Genomic DNA, 20,424 nt, shown 5'->3' with positions numbered 1-20,424 from the left:
CCCAGGTTTAATCCCTAGCAACACACACACACACACACACACACAGAAAACACATAATCTGAGACAGGATCATGTCTTCCAGACTGGCCTGAAACTCTGTAGTCAAAGAATAACCTTGAATTTCTGGATCTCCTTCTTCCGGTCACCTGAGTGCTGGGATTACGCACAGGCAGCATCCAGTTTATACAGTGCTGGTTGTATAACCCAGGGTTTTCTGTATCCGGGGCCAGCAGTCTATCAACTCAACTGCATCCCAACTCAAAACCTTTTCAGATGACGCCAGTTTTTAAATGTTTGTGTATGAGCATGTGCTGGGGATTGAACCCAGGGCTTTGCATAGGCTAGGAAAGTACCCTTTTGTTCCAGTACATCTCCAAGCATTGGGATCCATGTAATGCCATATAAATGTGTCTACGACATGTAACATTATATAAATGTATTTAGCTTGTGTCCCAAGCATAAGTTCATAGGCAGCAGAAGTCTGTTCCTGTGCTGTCATCTCTCTTCCCTCGTCTTGTCTTTTAAGATTAGGTTCCTGGGCTGGAGAGATGGCTCAGAGGTTAAGAACACTCACTGTTCTTCCAAAGGTCCTGAGTTCAATTCCCAGCAACCACATGGTGGCTCATAACCACCTATAGTAAGATCTGGTGTGCAGGTAGAATGTTGTAGAAATAATAAATAAATCTTAAAAAAAAAAGATTAGGTTTCTGTCACATCTCTGAAAAACCTTTGCTGGCCCACTGGAAGGCCTTGGCCTTTTCACAACCCTGTAAGAGTCTATATTGTAAGTCTGTCTCTGCCATGTGGTTTTAGGCTTTCTGAGATCAGTTTAACCACTGACATGATGATACAGAAAAAAGAAATTGAAATAAAAAAATTCCCATTTGTGCATATGCACGTGCCTGTGAAAGGCAGGGGATAACCTCAGCTGCTGTCCCCTTGGCACCATCCACCTTGTCTTTTGCGGTCTCTCACTGGCTTGGCCTGCTGGCCAGTGAGCCCCAAGCAGCTGCCTGTCTGCATCTTCCTAGAGCTGGGATTACTTGTCACCATGCCTGGCATTTAAAATTTATAAATTGATTTTTAATTTGTTTTGATTCTTTTTTTGCATAGGCTCTGAGGATTAACTCAGATCCTCCAGCACTCTGCTCGTTTAGTGACTGTCCCAGTCCCTGTTTTTGGCTTTTCCCTCATCCAAAAGTAATTTCAAGGATCTGTGCTCATGGTGTAGCCTCTCCTGAAAGCACCTAGAAGCAATGTGGGAAGGGGAGGGTAGAGAGAGAGTAGCCTCCACAGGGACGTGTTGGCCAGTGCTGAGAGGTGAAAACACCCTGGAGTGACATCGTGGAGCAGCCGCTACACGACAGATCACCGCTGCAGCACAGCCACTCATTGACTTGTTTAGGGCCTCGGCAAAGGTCAGTGCTGACACTCAGACATCTGAGGGCTCCTCTTCCCTGCTTGCCTGCTGGTGGTGGCTTTTGGTGGGGAGCTCAGCTGAGACTGTCACCCCAGCTGGACACACTTCCTGGCGACTTGGGCTTGGTGGCTGGCCTTCAAGAGCAGGTCTTGAGAGAGCGGCCCAGGCTGGAGCCTAGCCACTCTATATTCATAACCTCATCTCGGGAATCACATCTCAGCGCCTCTGTTGTTAGAGGCAGTTATTAAGATGCATGTAAGTTCAAGGGGGAAAGAAAGATGCCAGCTGTCAGCCAGGGAGGGTTAGTACCGTGTTGGAAAGGGCACGTGAGGGATGGGATGTAGACCAGGGTGCAGTCTGCCGCAGGCGTGAAGAAAAGGCTGAATTCCTTGACAAAACCTAAGTGTGAGACCCTCAGTGGGATACAAGAAATCAAGGCAGGTGGGTTGCAAAAGAGTTGTGAGCTTTCACTTTCCGAGAGTAATTATCACTGTCATGGATGCAAATAGGAAGAGGAAGACTGACTTGATAGAGGTCTAGCATTGTGAGAAAGTTCTGATCTGATCAGATCCACTTCTTGAAAAACTGGCAGTGTAGGGTTAGAGCAGCATGCTCATGGATTCCTTGTTGACTCTCTCCGTACATACCCCCTTTTCCCACCATTTCCTCCCTCTCCCAGATCACTGTCACTCCACCGCCACTGCTGTCATAATTCTTGACCTCTTCACTATTCATACTGCTGGTGTCTTGATCTCCTAGCCCCATAATCGTGCGTCTTCAGATGACCTTGTCCTCCATATACCCCCCCTGCTCACTGCGGCTGCCTTAGGTTTGACTGTTCGTCCCACTGCAGCCTTCTGCGACCACTTTTTGGGACAGCATTCTTCAGTAACACAAGGATCTGGGGTCCTTTGACCCTTCTGCTGTTCCCTTCCACTCTCACCCACCCACTCATGACCTCACGTCCACCCCATCCCATCCCAGGTTAGGAGCTCATCACTGAAAAGCACCCCTTTGCATATGCTCTCAGCTGGCTTCTCCTCCTCCTCCTGTGTTTGCAAGCAAGCCCCAGGCTGTTAGAGCCAGCCCACTTACCACAGCTGCTTCCCTGAAGCCTTGGGTCTCACCCTGTAGCCACGAGAACATGCAGAGGATTCTTCCTGCTGAGTGTCCTCAGGCTTTGCTGGACCGAGGAAGCAGGATCAGTCGAGTCACTCCTGTACCCTTAAGCTGTACCTTGAGCTGTCAGAGGTCACCAGCTGCCGGGCTTTAGGTTTTGCTGCTTATACCTTACCACACTTCCAGCTTTATCAGGAGGATACAAATCCTCTTCAGAAAGCACACAAGATGGACGGACAGACGGACGCACGGATGGACGGACGCACAGGCAGACGGACAGTAATGGGTGAATCTGGTGGCTTTCACACTGGAACCATGATGTGACATCCTCTCTGTGGTCACACTTTTCATTTCGTTTACATTTTCTGTGCACTCAGCTTTGCTCAAAGCATGCTTGACATCTCGTTGCTCATCTTCGCACAAAGCAAAAACTCGTATATGGAGATTAAACAAAGTTCAAAGAACGCGTTTATCCTCCAGAGTCTTAGAAAAACCAAGAGAAGAAGACTTGGGGGCTGAGGGTAGAAGGTGCTGTCACCAGCCACCACAGACATGTCATTTTGAGTCAAAAAAGGGACACTGGGAGGTGTTGAGGTCTGGAGATGTATCACCTCAGGCCTCAGGCACGTCCCTTCTGCAACCGGGTCAGCATCTCTGCAGAGTGAGGTGTCTGCAGGAGTCAACCACACCGGCCTTCTGGACTTGCGTTCTGACTTGGTCACTGACCACCGCCCCCTTCTTAGTGGCTCCTGGCCTCCAGCGTCGGTTCCAAGTAGCTTTTCCATCAAGCTGAAGCTCTAGTTCATGCCAGCCACCACAGAGGACAGGACACTCCCTGCTCCTGCCCTTTTGGCACTTCACCACAGTGTGGTGAATGTTTGATAAAGTCTGTTCCATGCCTGATGACAACAAAATAGAAAAGGGACTAGTCTGACGGAGGACGTGAGAGTCCTCCACGAAGAATGCTTTTAGGCAGTTTACAGAGTTCTGTTGTTGTTTTCCTTTATATTTATTTTTTGTAAATGTAAATTACCTGAGACAGGCTCTCTCCATTATGTAGCTTGGCTGGCCTGGAACTCTGAATGTAGGCCAGCACACCAGGCTGGCCCGGAACTCTGAATGTAGGCCAGCACACCAGGCTGGCCCGGAACTCTGAATGTAGGCCAGCACACCAGGCTGGCCTGGAACTCTGAATGTAGGCCAGCATACCAGGCTGGCCTGGAACTCACAGAGATCCACTACGACCAGCTTTTTGTTTTCACACCGGATCTCAATTGTCGCTCAGGCTGATCTCAAACTTGAGATATTCCTGCTGGTCCCCAGGGGCTGGCATGTAAGTATGCTCCACCATATCATATCATACTCTTTTGTTGTAGTTATTCTTTTGAGATAGGGTCTTACTTTGTACCCCAGGGTAGCCTTAAACTCAGGGTGATGCCCCTGCCTCATCCTGGTATTTTGTTTATTTGTTTGTTTGGTAGGTTAGTTGGTTGGTTTTTTGAGACAGAGTTTCTCTGTGTGGCCCTGGCTGTTGGAACTCTTTTTGTTGACCAGGCTGGCCTCAGACTCAGAGATCTGCCTGCCTCTGCCTCCCAAGGGTTGGGATTAAAGGCGTGTGCCATCACTGCCCAGCTTTGCCTCATCCTTGTAAGGCTGAAATCACAAGTGTGTATCACCATGGGTGACTTAGAGAGTATTCTTTTTTCTTGTTTTATGTGTATAGGTATTTATTTTTCCTGCATGTGTGTTTGTATACTGTGGGCAAGCCTGGTGCCTGCAAAGGCCAGAAGAGGGCATCAAATCCTGTGGGACTGACCATAACAGGCATTTTGTGGGCTGCCATATGCGTGCAGGAATTGAACCTGGGCCCTCTAGAAGACCAGCCAGTTTGCTCTTAGCTGCGGAGCCATCTCTTTAGCCTTTAGAAAAATATTCTTAGGTAATCAGTTGGACTTTGCCAAAGAGTAGTGGGGGTTACAGAAAAAGACATTCCATTATTAGAAAAATCCCAAAGACATGGTAAATCTTGGGGACAAATTCATACCTACCTATGAAACACATGGGTGCATACCAATGACACATACACACGCAACAATTAGGCCAGGCTGCAGTGGGGCACACCATCAATCCCAGCACCCAGGAGGCAAAGGCAGGCAGATCTCCGAGTTCGAGGCCAGCCTCATCTATGGAGTGAGTTCCAGGACATCCATGGCTGCACAGAGAAACCCTGTCTTGACAAACCAGAAGAAGAGGCCAGACAATGTGTCTCGCCTTTAATCCCAGAACTCAGGGAGGCAGAAGCAGGTGGATTGCTGTGAGTTTGAGGCCAGCCTGGTCTACAAAGGAGTCCAGGACGGCCAAGGCAACCTGTCTAGAAACCCTGTCTCAAAAAACAAACAGATAAAGGAAGAAAGAAAGAAAGGAAGGAAGGGAGGGAGGGAGAGAGAGAGAGAGAGAGAGAGAGAGAGAGAGAGAGAGAGAGAGAAACTACGTCAGTGTGGAAACGAGGCTCTGTAAGAAACAGAAGTCGAAAGTGAAGGCCGTCACAAACTCTCCTCCCAGGGTTTGAATCCCCGAGGTGTATGTGAAGGTGGGAGGAGAGAGCTGACTGCTGTTCTCTCCCTCCCTCCGTGGCATGAGCATCCGTGCACACATAACCACACTGCACACTAGCAGTCAGCTTTATAGACCTTTGTGACTAGTCCGGGAGTGTTTGGCCACACAGTCATTACATGACAAGAGCACCCAGGTGGGAGCAGCACCCCCTTCCGGCTCCCCGGTCCTGGCGGGTAGCAAGATGGTGTCCAACAGCAGTTACCCAGGTAGCAAAGCCACGTGTCCATGAAGAAGATCCCCTGACAAAAGAGAATCCTGAGCTAGTGCCTCAGAAGCCATGAAATCGTCTGGGCTGCCCTCTCACTCTCCGGTGATTTCAGCATTGTAAGGAAAGCCTGTCTTCAAGTTCACTGCTCTATCAGGGGCCGCCAGACACCACAGAAATAATAAAGGCATTCTCTCAGAAATCTACAGTATCTCAAGAAGAGATGAAATTTATCCAACCAAAGGTCAAGAACGATCATTGTGGCTGCTGTCTACCATCAGACACAATAATAATAATAATAATAATAATAATAATAAAATAAAATAAAGAAAAGAAAAAATTATCTTTACAGTCAATTGTGGTGAATACCTTTCACCCCAGTAGGGGAAAAGAGAGAACGTAAGATCTCTGAGTTCAAGGCCAGCCTGGTCTTCATAGTGAATTACAGGATAGTCAGAGCTATATAATAGACTGTGTCTCAGAAAACAAAACATACATATACATGTATTATATATTTATGTGTATGCGTGTATATATATTTACAATAAAGAACCTATGAAACCAAAATTACAGTTGAACAGTTGTATAGTAAACAACCTTGATAAATATTTTGCAAAAAGAATGAAATACAGAAACTTTACATGGCCACGTGTATCTTGTCAGCTTCTCCACAAGCTGACTTGATCACACTTATTAAAGTCCACATGCCTAAATAAGAAGTACCGAGGGGATCCCCGCCATCCAGGATTTGGGCTTTGAGATTCAAAATTACACATTCTCCCAGAACTAAGGAGGTGCGGAGGCCTGATGGCGCAGACATGCTCTTGCTCTTGCGTTTCTAGCGCCACCTTCTGGAAAGCCGGTGCCTTTCTTTTACCTTCTGTTCGAAGGGATGGAAACCGAGAAAAGGACAGGCAGGGGCAGCCCTCCCAAAAGGAAGGGGAAATAGCTCAGTCTTTGTAAAGTGCCCTCGGGTCCCTTGCAGGGACAGGGACTAGAGTTCAATTCCTGTAACATACAGAAAAAAAAGCCAGGCATGATGGCATTTAGCCAACATGGAATGCTGAGTCCAGCCTTTACATGGCTTTTGAAGATTTGAACTCAAGTCCTCATGCTTACAAGGCAAAAGCTTTACTCTCAGAACCATCTCCAACAACTCAGAGGTTTGTTTTTTGTTTTTGTCTGTTTGAGGACTTTTATTTGATTTTGTTTGTTTTAGGGACAAGATTTGTTGTTGCTATTGTTGAAACAGGGTTTCTCTGCATAGCCCTGGAACTCATTATGTACACCAGGCTGGCCTTGAACTTAACGTGATCTGCCTCTGCCTCCTGAGTGCTGGGGTTATATATGTGTGAAGGCACAACTGGCACACTTAAACTGACGATCCTCCCGCCTCCTCCACCGCCTGTATGCCCGGATTACAGAGTATACTACCACATTTAGTTTTACGTGGTTCTCGGGATTAAATGCAGCGTTTCTTGTATGCATGGATGCACTCTGCCAGCAGATCTGCATTGCATGCCTCGCTCCATTTTATATTATTTCAGATACTGCATTTGGCCATCAGTTGCATATTCTGATCCAGGGAACCCATCAACCCATTCTCCTTCTTGGGAGCCAGGGTCCTATCTCCTCTACAAATTGAAATGTAGGCAATGAGAGAATAGAACCAGTGGGTCTTTAGGACAGTATATATAAAGCTTTGGTCTGGGTAATAACCATCTTCGCTTTCTCCAATGTCTTCCCAGGAGTCATTGCTCCAGTCGAAGGAACTGCATTCGACCTGAGAAAGCCAGTGGAGCTTGGGAAACACCTGCAGGATTATCACATCCCTGGTTTTGACCACAATTTCTGTCTGAAGGGGTCGAAAGAAAAGAATTTTTGTGCAAGGTTGGGAACTCCATCCTTACTGCCTCTGTGGGGGAGAAGAAACAGCAGTTCTTATTTGAGGAGCGTTTCCTGTGACAGTTTCAATAGCACCTCATAGGAGCAGGGGTCAAACGCCACACCCCACACCCCATATCTTTCTTTGTAAAGCCACCTGCATTAAGTGAATTCTGTAGAATTCTTCTTTCCCAACCTCATCTTCCCTGCCCCCTTACCCAGCATCCTCTCTGGCTAGCCCTCTCTGCCTATTCCAGAAGCCCCCATTCTGTCAGAAGCCCTGATTCTCCTCTTCTGGTCACTCCTGCCATCACTGAACACCAGAGCCCTAGGTACATTCATGTCTGCAGGAACGATCTGAAGGCTGGCCATGCGGCTCTTGAAGCTCTCATGGCCCCCATGTCCAATTTGATAGACAGCTGAGCACATGCTCTCTTATTGCTCAAATCCAGTTCCTTGGGACATTTTGTATTTGGAAGTCCCAATCTCTAATCCCTAAGAACATGCTTGGCACGAGCAGCTAGTTAGCTCATGATTGTAGAATCAGAGGAGTCTAGGGGAGGAGCGACTCATACCCTAACAGAGACAGAAAGGACTTTCCAGACCTCCTCCCTAGAGCTCTAGGAATAGGGGCCTCTGGGGTTCTACCTGCTCAAGATAACGTTCTACTGCTTATGTATGCTCATGTCTCTCTTCTCTCCACCCCTATCCAAGAAACCTTTCCCACCTTCTCCCCATTGATTCAAATCCTGGGCCTTCTCCTCCCAATTTTTTTTGTTGTTGTTGTTGCTTGTTTTTTGAGACAGGGTTTCTCTGTGTAGCCCTGCCTGTCCTGGACTCGCTTTGTAGATCAGGCTGGCCTGGAACTAACAGAGATCCGCCTGCCTCTGCCCCCGGGAGTACTGGGACTACAGGCGAGAGCCGCCAGGATGGGCTCCCAAACATTTTTCTCCAGCCTGTTGGTTGACAACATATTTTGCATTTAAGAACTTTTTATTATATTATTATTAGTGTGTGTTTAGGGGAGGCAGGGGAGAGGCACTTTTACTGGCTGAGCCATCTCACCAGCCCAACAACATATTTTGTTAGAACGATTTCTTGTGTGATAAGACTGTGACCCAGGCCTTTCTTTAAATCCCTTTGATTGGAAGCACAGGCCCAGGCCAGTAGATGGTGGTGCACACCTTTAATCGTAGCACTCAGGAGGCAGAAACAGGCAGATCTCTGAATTCCAGGACAGCCAGGTCTACACGGAGAAACCCTGTCTCAAAAACCAAAACAAAAGAAATACAGAACCAGGTCGGAGCACAACTTTTGCAGAGGCCCAGCTTAAAAGCAAACAAAGCCGGGCCTTGAGCTCAGACATTCACCTGCCTCTGCCTCTGGGAATGCTGGGGTTAAAGGTGTGAACCACCAGCACATCTGGCTGAACATACCACTCTTGCTGAAGACAAGGTGAGCTGCTTACAACCACTTGTAGCTCAGGGTTCAGCAGATCTGATGCCCTTTCCTTGCCTTCAAGGGCACCTGTATTCATGTGCACATTACCATACATGTGCACACACTTAAAAATGAGTAAGTTCGACGATAGTTTGCATGCCTTTACTGCCAGTACTTGAAGGCCGGCAGATCTCTGAGCTTGAGGCCATCTTAGTCTACAGAATGAGTTCCAGGACATCCAGGGCCACGTGGAGAAACCCTGTCTTGAAAAACAAGAACAAAGTCAATCAATCAATCTTTTCAGAACCCTGTGGCCAGACATGGGGATGTCCTTTAATCCCAGCACTCCAGAGGGAGAGTTCCAGTGCAGCCTGGGCCACACCCTTGGGGAATATGTTTTAGTGGCAGGGCAGAGTTATTGATAAGCAAGTACAGGACTCTGGCTCCCATCTCTAGCTCTCATCAGCAGAATCTCTGGACCCTAGAATTGCCTCTCTCCAGCATGGCTGCTCCTCTCCAGCTCCCACAACTCCATAACTGGCTGCAGTCAGTCTGTGTACCGTTGCCCAGGGAAGCCAAGGTCATGGGAGAAGTTCCTGAGTCCTCAAAGTTAACACATGGCTCCCCTGTGAAGCTTCCAGAATCTTATTGTCCTGTTCTCACCCCCTGCATCCTTCTTGGCCCTGTTCTGCGTGGCCAGGTCTGAGTCCCATCCCAAAGCCATTTCCTGGCCCCACTCAGACTAGGCTTGTCTTTACCCACAGGGTGCATCATGCCAGGAGCGGGAGGACCCTGGAAGTATACACCACCCAGCCTGGCGTCCAGTTCTACACAGGCAACTTCCTGGATGGCACTCTGAAGGGCAAGAGTGGAGCGGTCTATCCCAAGCACTCTGGTTTCTGCCTCGAGACCCAGAACTGGCCTGATGCAGTTAATCAGGTAAAGCCACAAGCTGGCTCCTCGGAGCGGCGTCCATTGGTTCACCGTCACACAGTAGGGCAGGTCACAACACTATAAAGTCAAGGTGCATAATTAACATTCAGGCTTTTGCTTTTCAATGTGTACAACCACAGAAAACCCACAGCTAAATAACTGTTGTTAAAAGTGCAAATTTTGTACCTTCAACAGCTCTCTTCAGTGCTTCTCCTTTGTAAAAAGAGCTTGTATTCACCTGTTTCCATTGTTGTCTCGGTGACTTACCACCTCTGGTAACCTAGGCCTAGTCCCGGAAGCTTCTAGCCTCTGTACAATCTAATCTAGGCCTAGAATGTTTTCAGTGTCTGAGACTTACTGCTGAATAAGTTCATCCTTTCTTGTTCTTACCGAGCTCAGCAGGCTGGTTCAATTCAGTTGTTCTGGCTCAAACTCCCCTCCCAGCTGACTGATTCAGTCTGGCTTCTCTCTCCTTCTGTCTTCACCTGCGTTCTTTCTCTGCAACCTGTCTCTATTACTGTTCTAGTAAAACTGCCTCTTCTCTCTCTACACTCCTTGTCATCCTCATTCATTTTATGCACTTTCTTGCGGGGTGTGGGGGTGGGGGGAGGAAGGCTGTGCGGTTACATTCCATGGAGGTCCAAGGACAGCTTGCAGGAGTTACTTCTCTTTCTTCTTGTGGATCCCAGTGATAAAACTCAGATTATCAGCTTTGGCCTTAACAACCTTTACCCCTTGAATCTTCTACCAGCTTGTTTTTGTTTGTTTGGTTTTGTTTGTTTTTAAGACAGGGTTTCTCTGTGTAGTCTTTGGCTGTTCTGGACTCGATTTGTAGGCTGGCCTCGAACTCACAAAGATCCACCTGCCTCTGCCTCCAAGTGCTAGGATCACAGGAGTGCACCACCACACCCGGCTCACAACCACTGTTTTAAGAGGCCCTCCAAATCCTTCCTGTTTGTTCTCTGGTTTCCTGTCTAGTTGTTGCTTAGAGCCTCGCTCCTCACAGTGTCAGCCATGGGAAGAAGCTGTGGCTTACCCTGGAGTCCAGGCATGATTTTCGCAGCAAGCCTCGCTTTGACAAAGTAGGCTTGTGCTGTGGTAGATTTTCATCCATTTCACCGCAGATGAGTAACACGCTGACCTCACACTGGCGCCAGCCCACAGACTCCGCTCCAGAGACGAACACAGAGGCACACCCTACATGGCTGTGTGTCCAGCTGTGATGGTTGCAGGTTCGAACTGCTGATTTCATTCCACAGCCCCGGTTCCCTCCTGTGTTGCTGCGGCCTGGGGAGGAGTACAACCACACCACCTGGCTCAAGTTCTCTGTTGCCTAAAGGAGACTCAGGATGCCACCTGGTTCTGGGCCAGGCCAGCCTCCCATCCTGATGAAGAAGACGTAGAAGTTTTAAAAGTGATCTTGCGTGTCAAGTCATACAGCCGGTAGCTGCCATAGTAATCAGCTTGAATACCGTTGTCCTTTCCCAAAAGCTGGCTTCAGGCCATGTCTAATGACCAGCTCTGTCCTCTGTCCAGTCAGGTGACAAATTGCCTCTTCTACCAATGCCATCATCTAAGGTCTGATCCTAGTGGAGAAATTGTCCTTCTTCTGTAGGCTCCTTCTCTCCATCCTGGCTCCATCTTGTCTGTGTTTGTTATGCCTTCCTTTCTTTGATGGAACTCTCTTTGTTTTCCTGTGTCTTTTACCACAGACTATCCTCCAGAAGTCAGTGTAACCATTCTAACCAGAACTTGAGTTCACGCTGTGAGAATTCAAATTCTCCTCTGGGCCTCTACCTCAGTCTGCCTAAACATTCCTAGGGTCGCTGAGGGACAAGCAGTGTTTTGGACCCTGTTCCATCAGAGCCTTTCTTCTCAGACTTACTGTAGGAGCGGCAGAGGTGGCTCAGCAGTGAGGAGCACACGCTGCTCTTCCCAGGACCGCAATTTAGCTCCCGGCACCCACGTCAGGTTCACAGCTGCCTATAACTCTAGCTCTGTGGGATGGAGTGCCCTCTTCTGGCCTCCGTGAGTGCACACACACATGTGCACACACCCACAGACACACAATTAAAAATAGATCTTAAAAATTACAAAAATCACTTTAGAAGCATTAGAGTGAGCTGAACTATCTCTTTAGTTTTAGAGATGGGTGTGACTTAAATTGTCAGATCCAAATATTCAGAATAATTTAGGTTTTCCTGCCTTTGAGCTTGACTAGAAGCCTGGCTAGGTATAGGAAGACGTGTGGGCATAGAGGGCAGGAGCTGAATGAGCACGTCTCACACACAATGCCTGGAGCACTAAACTTTGAGCTAGAAGTAGATACTACGCTGAGGCAGAAGAGCAGTGTCTCTTCTTTTCCGAAATGATTGCATTGTCAGTGACAGGCTCTGACTGCTGATTTTGGGGTGCGGGGGAGAGATGTTATTATCTGCTGCAATCAGTTGAAATGAAAGCAAAATTTTCATCTTCAGGAGACTCTTGTTTGTTCACTCATGCGTGCATGTGTGTGTGTGTGTGTGTGTATGTTGTGTGTTCGAGTGCACATGCATGTTCCATGTGTGCCATGTGTGAAGACTAGAGAAGGATTTTGGACATCTTGTTTTCCCTCTCCCTGCCACTCCTTTGGGTCAGTGTCTCTCACTAAACCTGGAGCTCACCTTTATTCATCGGGGCTCTCTTCCAGGAAGCCTCATCTGTCCTCTGCCACCTCTGTAACCCCGGAAAGTGGGGTTACAGGTGTTGAGACCATGCCCAACCTTTGTGTGTGGTGCTGGGGTCTGAGCCTGGGAGCTCATGCAGCCACACCTACATGCACATTTTCATGATGAGCTATGCTCCCAGCCTATGTCATCCGTGAGACAAGGGAGAAGACGCCATCTGCAGAGTAGGCCTGCAGCGGATGTGAGTCAGGTTCTTCTTCTGGTCCACAGTTCTCGGAAGATGTGGGAGCACCAGGAAAGGGTGAGCAGCAAATGCGCAAGCTGACAAAATCCCTAAGCAACAGCAGCATGAGCCTGGAACTGTGGCCTTATTCCTCTTTCCTCACTAAAGCAGACACATCACTGCTAAGAGCTCCTGACAGTCTGTGCTTTGATCACATTCTTTTAGGACCCTCTGTATAAACAAAGTATTACAGTTCCCCTTGTGGGGAGCTGTTTCCTCCAAGAGGGAAGACAGAAGGTCATAAAAATCAGGAAGTTCCTGAAAGTTGTGCAGATTTGCAAGGTCCCTCCTCCAGGTTATAGAAGTAGTGTTATCAGGGTTCTCGAGGGTGACAGAACTTACAAAGTAAGGAGAACAGCAGCAGGCAGGCAGGCGAGGTGCCTGAGCAGTAGCTGAGAGTTTACATCCTCACGCACAAATAGGAGACAGAAGGGCAGAGGCAGAGGGCAGAGGATGGCATGGGCTTCTGCAACCTCAAAGCCCACCCCCAGTAACACACTTCTTCTAATAAGGTCATGAATCCTAATCCTTCCCAAACAGCCCCACCAGCTGGGGACCAAGCATTCAAAACGAGTGAGGCTGCGTGGGCCATCCTATCCAAGCCACCACAATTTGTAATACATAGTACTGATAATCAGGGAGTCCCTGCCCAATTTCCACTGGTATAAACGCAAATTAACACTACTTCATTATCGGGAAACTTGGTAGGCTCTATCATTATGGCAAAACTCAAGATCTATGGATGGGTATAGTGTCTCACCCCTTTAATCCCAGCGCTCTGGAAGCAGAGGCAAGCAGATCTCTGCATTTGAGGCCAGCCTGGTCTACATAGTTCTAGGATAGGCAGGACTATGTAGAGAGGCCTTGTCTCAAAATAATAAAATAATAGTAACAGTAATAATAATTTTAAGAGGCTGGAGAGATGGCTCAGTGGTTAAGAGCGCTGTCTGTTCTCTCAAAGGACGTGGGTTCAATTCCCAGCACCCACATGACAGCTCACAACTGTCTGTAATGCCAATTCCAAGGGATCTGTCACCTTCACACTAATGCACATATAATAAAATTAAATAAATCATTTAAAAATTTTTAAAGAATAATAATTTTAAAAACCTAGTTTCCAGAACATGGTCCAAAAATGGAGTCATGTGAGGAGAATTCTGGATGCTTATGAGAAAATGAGACAAGAGTCTCAGGGCCCCAGTTTCTCCAAATCCCAGGCTTGTTCTCCGAATGTGTTTTCATGCTCCTTCAGGAGTAGCAGATAAGAGTGAGTTTACTTCAGATTACTCATTATTGCTTGCAGGTGTCATTCAATTGCATGGTTATATTCCTCTATGGAAAGACATGTTTTTGCCATGTGTGGCTTGTTGTTGTGATTGTATATGGTTTGAATTCACCATTCTAAACCCTCAGAGGTTGTCTGAATAAAGTTGGCTGTTGCATGAGGCTTTAGTCTGCCTCATTTACCAGCTCTGTTCCACCTTAGGCAACTCACAGCTACTGGCCTGTAACTCCAGCTCCAGGGACTCTGACACCTCTGGGCTCTGTGGGCACTTGTGCTCACTCACATGCACACACCTCCCCACATGCACACAATTAATTATAAATCAAAATAACAGTGATGATGTCTGGAAAGCAGAATATGGAAGAGGAGGCATTATATATATATATATATATATATATGTACATATATATATATATATATATATATATATATAGTGTGTGTGTGTGTGTGTGTGTGTGTGTGTGTGTGTGTGTGTTTGTCTGTCACTATGTCTATGTAGATTTGGTTGTCCTGGAAATCTCTATGTAGACCAGGCTGGCCTCAGACTCAGAGAGATCCGTCTGCCTCTACCTGGTGAGTGCTGAGATTAAAGGCATGCACCATCATGCCTGGTGAAAGTAGAGAACATTTTACTAGACTGATATGGCCTGCTTTGTCAAAGACAGATGCCTTGCACTTGCAAGGTCACCAGAATAAGGGTGGGTGTGAGGTCTCTGCCACTAAAACTTCTTTCTGGAGAGGTTACATACAAAGCTGGGTATGTAGCTCCGTTGGTATAGTGCTTGCTTAGCATTCATGAAGCCCTGCGTTCAATACACAGCACAACATGGGGCCACAACACACTGGCATCTATGAAGCATAGGGACATAGCCATGGTCAGCTGAGATACATATCTCTGATATCAGAGACTGAAGCCATTACCCAGGCAGCTGGGCAGAGAGAGGCAGTGTTTGACGCAAGTTCACCAGGCCGGATCTAACTGATCACAAGAGTTAAAGAGTCTGGCAGGACCTTGGGACTGGACAAGAGCTTTAATAGCTTGGCTGAGACCCACAGGGGGACATGGTCTTCAAGAAGCAGGACGCCTTGGTGAATCTGAATGCCTTAGAGGAGCATATAAATCAGATTCTTATCATGCTAGAGCAATCACAAAGAGATGAAAACAAAACAACACAGCAAACAATGGGACCTGTCTGGGTCAACTGAAAGCAAAAAAAGACAAAATTTGTGTTAGGCTAGTGAAAAAATTGACAGAAAAGCCAAATGCATTGAGAGCCTCTAAAAGATGTGAAAACAGTTCATGGAAGAAAGAGATAGTACAGATGAAAAAGGCCAAGTTTATCCCAGAGATGGGCAGCTATCCAACCAGAGTAACCTGTGCACGTTTTCTCCTGCAAGAGAGTGTACCAAAGATGGAAATCATTCACTAGGGTCAGGGCAAGCAGCCAGACATCTGACAGAAGGGTGGTACGCCTGGCACTGGCTAAGAGCCTGTCAGTCCTGTGGAACGGCACCAGGCAGCAAGTGGGCTGGCAGCTGGAGCCAGCCCTCCCTGAGCCTGCTGGAGGGGAGAAGATGAGTGAAATCCTCCTGGCAATTCCCAGGACGAGGCAGGTCAGCTCATCTGGACAGTGCAGCCCTAAACCAGGTGCTGCCTCCCATCTGCGCCAATGTGCACCACATTTGCCTTTTGGGGAAAAAATGATGTTTGTGTGAATTCTTTTCAGGAGGTATTGGGCCTTGCTAACACTTTCGTTTTGCTTTTCAAGACAGGGTTTTTCTGTGTAGTCTTGGCTGTCCTGGAACTCACTCTATAGATCAGGCTGGCCTCGAACTCACAGAGCTCTGCCTGCCTCTGCCTCCCGAGGGCTGAGATTAAAGGCATGCCCCTCCACTGCCTGATACAAATACTTCTTAAAGTATGGTCTTAGCTGCTTACCTCTGAGGCCAGTTTGTCCTTGTTTGGACTGACCAAGAGTAGGTCTTCAGAAACCTAGCCCACCATTTGTGAGATCTCATATGTTAACTTCCAACTATTTTACAGATTTAGGAAAGCATGTAAAGGCGTGTAAGGATGTCTAAAGAAAAGAGGATGGGAAATCAGCTCACACTGGAGGCAGGGAGCAGGCAGAACTGTGGAATTCTCAGGAATCTCATTGGTGACATCCAACAAGGTGGACAAGAAAAATCTTACAATAAACAGCCTGTGCTTGTGAATGTTAAACAGGGTTAAAGAATGTGTTATGTGAGGCTAAAGATGTTCCCAGCAGCCCTAAGTATGTAAATAAAAATGCAGTGCTAAGGGAGGGCTTACCTCCCTAACAGCTGTTGTCCAGGACACCCAAAACAATCTGGCAATTGTCTCTGCTGTTGGCTATCTGCAAGAAACAAGATGGTGTAATTCCACGGTACTTTGCCACATATGGAAACAAGCCACACTGGGACGGAGCAGGAAGACCACAACCGCCCCACCAACCTTTGTATAGTGCCAAAATGTAATAGCTGGGCTTCTAGGAAAGAGCTGTCCCCAGTGGTCCTACTCTAGCCCTTCATGTTATACTGTCAACATGCCAGCCAGAGGCCTGCCTGCTAGTGCAAGTACAATACAAGAATGACTGTTAGGGCACAATTATTTTCCGATTGGATTTGAGGCCCGCCCCACAGGCAGGAATCTGTGTCTGGTGCTGTAAGTCTGATCCAAAACCCGTGGCTGTGAAGGTCATGGGTTCTTCTGGGAAAGCCACTGCTACTGTTTCTGCTGACAGATATGGTGGGGCTTGTGAAATCGACTCTAAATGTTTATGTTCATAATGCTGCTGGCCTTGGTCAGGTGAGGCTCTTTCTGCTGGGATAAAGGTTATGGTGGCAGTCACTACGGCTGTGTGACTGCTCACAGTGCTGAGGAGTGACTATGGAATGTTCATAAATAGGTCATCTTTTATCAGTGCCTCCACATCTCAAAAAAGGAGACAGGAAGGAAGGAAGGCAGGCAGAGATGGAACATGGAAGAATACTGTCCTCCACATAGAACACTGAGGCACAAGATTGAGCCCACTAACATTCCCTTCCGGGTGGGAGGGAAAGCTGAGCTCTCACTCCTCCTAAAAATACAGAAGTAGTATACAGGGTGTGGTGACCCACACCTTTAGACCCAGCGCTCAGGAAGGCAGGCAAATCTCTGTGAGTTCCAGGCCAGCCTGGTCTACAAAACGAGTCCAAACCGAAACACAACAGCAACAACAAAAAACAGTAGTAAGCTAGGCATAGTGGTGCACACCTGTAATCCCAGCACTCAGGAGGCAGAGGCAGGCGGATGTCTGTGAGCGTTAAGGCCAGCCTGGTTGACGAAGCGAGTTGAGGACAGCCAAGGGTACAAAGAGAAACCCTGTCTCAAAAACAAAGCAAACAAAAACTAACAAAATAAAAATAACACAAAACCAGGGCTGGGTGGTGGTGGTTCATGCTTTTAATCCCAGCACTCAGGAAACAGAGGCAGGCAGATCTCTGTGAGTTCCAGGCCAGCCTGGTCAACAAAGAGAGTTCCAGGACAATAATCCTAAGAGAGTTCAAGCAGCTATCTAAATAGCAAACCAAATATTTTAAGAAAATAAACATGCCAGCTATGGGAGAGCATACCTGTAATCCCATCACTCAAGTTTTACAGGCTGGAAGATCATTTTGAGGCCATCCTGGGACACACAGAATTCCAGGCTAGCATGTCTTAAATAAAAGCCAAGTGGAAACTGGGCAGGAGAGGATGGTGCATGCCTGTAATCCTAGCACTTCAGGGGGCAGAGGAAGGCAGATCTCTGAGTTCGAGGTCATCCTGGTCTACAGAGTGAGTTCCAGGACAGAGAGAAATCCTGTCTTGAAAAAAATCAAACAAGCAAAGTGGAGTCGGGGGGAAGGGATAGAAAGCAAGTAATACTAGAGATATGGGTGGTTCACAATAAGAGGATCAGGCCAGGGTAAAGCGTTAGCCTATTAAGTGTGAGGCCCTGAGTGTGAATCTGCAGAACTCCCAGAAAGCCAGGGGCAGTAGAGTGATCCTGTAACCCCAGTATAGAACCCCCAAAAGTTTGTGGGTGAGCTAGCCTGGAGTATGCAGTAGCTAACAGAAACTCTGTCTCAAACAAGGTCACAGGCCTACTCATGAAGCTGGCCTCTGACCCCCCACGTGTGCTTGCACGCACACACACATACTCAGCGTAACAATTATAAACGTCTCTGTGTACCCAACAACAAAGCCTTCGGATACTTTGAAGAATCATAGCTAGAGGCATAAGCTGCCTTAGCACTGGGCCTAACTTTGTAGCTCTCCTGTGAAATACTGCTTCGAAGTTCCTGAAGATAACTGTCATTTTTCCCCAGTTTATTTCTTTTTAGCACAGTGACCTCTGCTGGTACAATTGTAGATTAAAACACAGTTTCTACTGCATAGAAAGGCGCATTTGGGTAGAGAAACCTAGCAGACACCTAAACTCAGCCCCTTAGCCACAGTGCTTCTCTCTGTGCAAGCGGCTAATGCTAATGCTAGGAAATAGAGACCCTTACGGGGGTTTTCAACTAGTTGTGTTATTAGGACCACCAAGGGGCTTTTGCACTACTAAGCTGACTAATCCATTGTGTAGAATGTTTTTAAGGTCCCTAAATGATCCTATTGCAGATAGGGAGGAGAGCAATTGTCTTAGCAGCTTTTCTGAGTGTCTCACTGTGGTCACCAATATTACATGTACCAAGTACACAAATATGTTTAATACACAAGAACTCTCTCTCTCTCTCTCTTTTTTTTTTCATTAATAAGTCTCAGAGAATAGTCTTCTGGACCAGAAGTATTAGCTTGGTGCCTTAGTCATGGTTACTATTTCTGTGATAAAAGCAGTGACCGAGGCTGGAGAGATGGCTCAGAGGTTAAGAGCACTGGCTGTTCTCCCAGAGGTCCTAAGTTCAATCCCCAGCAACCACATGGTGGCTCCCAACCATCTATAATGGAATCTCTTGCAGCAGATCACTGTATACATAATAAATAAATCTTAAAAAAAAAAAAAGCAGTGACCAAATGTAACTCAGAGAGGAAAAGGGTTTATTTGGCTTCTGCTTCATCATCACTGTTTATCATTAAAGAAGTCAGGACAGGAACTCAAGCAGGGCAGGAACCTGGAAGCAGAGGCTGATGCAGAGGCCATGGAGGAGTGCTGCTTACCAGCTTGCTCATCATGGCTTGTTCAGCCTCCTTTCTTACAGAACCCAGGACCACCAGCCCAAGAGACCACCAGCCCAAGATGTCATCACCCACACCTAGAATGGGCTGGGCCCGCCCACTTCAGTCACGCATTAAGAAGATGCCCTACAGGCTTGCCTGCAGCCAGATCTGAAGGAGGCATTTTCTCAACTGAGGCTCCCTCCTATTTTGAACATAGCTTGCAGCAGGTTGACATCAGTAGTGTACTTGGTTAACTGATGTTGGCAATAATCCACCAGTAATCTTAGCATTCAGCATCTTCAACAGGTATTTGTTTTAAAATCTGAATCTAAACTAGGGGGTGGCAAATACTTTGTGAAGTCAAAAATTTGTTAAGTAAACATTTTAGGCTTTGATCCAGTTCTGCCACTTCAGCACAAAGTCATGGGCAGACATGAAAATGTTTTCATTAACTATGATTTTTTTAAAAATCATCGATACATGAGATCATGATAAATAAGATCATAGGTACATGAGATCATGGGTATATTCCAATAATGCTTTGAGGATTCTGCAGTTTGAATTTCACTTAATTTACACCATCAAATATTGGGACTTGTGATTGCTCAACCACTTCAAACTGTTAAACCTTCTACGAAACAGAAACAGGCCAAATTGGCTTAAAGGTAACTTATATAGCTGGTTGTAAATCAAGTTGTCCAAGAGAAAGGCCTCCCCTAATAGTCTTCCCCACACAGGCATCTTCTTACCTGAAAGCCATTCTAAAAATTGTTTTAGATATTCCAAGTCTGTTACCCATGGGATCCTGGGAGCAAACCAGAGCTGTCAATCCTTTGTCAAGCATCTCTACCCAAGGAGCCATCTTGCTGGCCTCCTTTTTGGGGAAGGAGGGGCTCATTTTCATTTACATGAATAAATTCATTGGCCAGTGGTAAGCAATACAGTCTTGTGCTCCTCCTCCTTTCCTGGACTGTGGGAGAATGGACAGTCCCAACCCCGTAATTAGTTATTCCCCCTTCTGGTGGCCACCATCCATCTTGAACCTTCTATAGGGGTCTCCAGCCGTAAGTCATTCTGTCATGCATTAAGAGCGTGCAAACAAAACCCAAAAACATTTTGGAGTTTTCAAGGGATTTGGAAAGATTTTATGTTTGTACCAGGATTTATATTTGTACAGTGATCTAAACAAAACTGTGAACATTAGACGAATCTTAGTTGGAGAGAAAGCAGTGCTAACAGTCCTCTGCACAGGGGTGAGGCAGCTTCCATTTACCTTTCCTCAGCTCGGCACAGTTTTTTTTTTTTTTTTTTTTTTAAGATCTATTTATTTATTTATTTATTTATACACTATTCTGCCTACAAACAGAAGA

At 46.8% G+C, this 20,424-nt stretch overlaps 1 protein-coding gene across 2 annotated transcripts in view; it reads left to right on the top strand.

Moving 5' to 3' along the window:
- Positions 1–12,093, top strand: part of Galm (galactose mutarotase) — a 52,193-nt gene extending 40,100 nt beyond the window's left edge. The window contains exons 5-7 of one of the 2 annotated variants that reach the window (XM_021634372.2): positions 7,109–7,250; positions 9,449–9,623; positions 10,877–12,093. In XM_021634372.2, coding sequence (XP_021490047.1) covers positions 7,109–7,250; positions 9,449–9,623; positions 10,877–10,954 — 395 coding nt within the window. In that variant the 3' untranslated portion in view covers positions 10,955–12,093. The other variant, XM_060364030.1, reaches the window with a different exon arrangement.
- The last annotated feature ends 8,331 nt before the right edge of the window (positions 12,094–20,424 follow it).

This window comes from Meriones unguiculatus, chromosome 1, assembly GCF_030254825.1.
Source record: "Meriones unguiculatus strain TT.TT164.6M chromosome 1, Bangor_MerUng_6.1, whole genome shotgun sequence".
Classification (NCBI taxonomy): domain Eukaryota; kingdom Metazoa; phylum Chordata; class Mammalia; order Rodentia; family Muridae; genus Meriones; species Meriones unguiculatus.
This window is presented reverse-complemented; position numbering and strand designations above follow the sequence as displayed.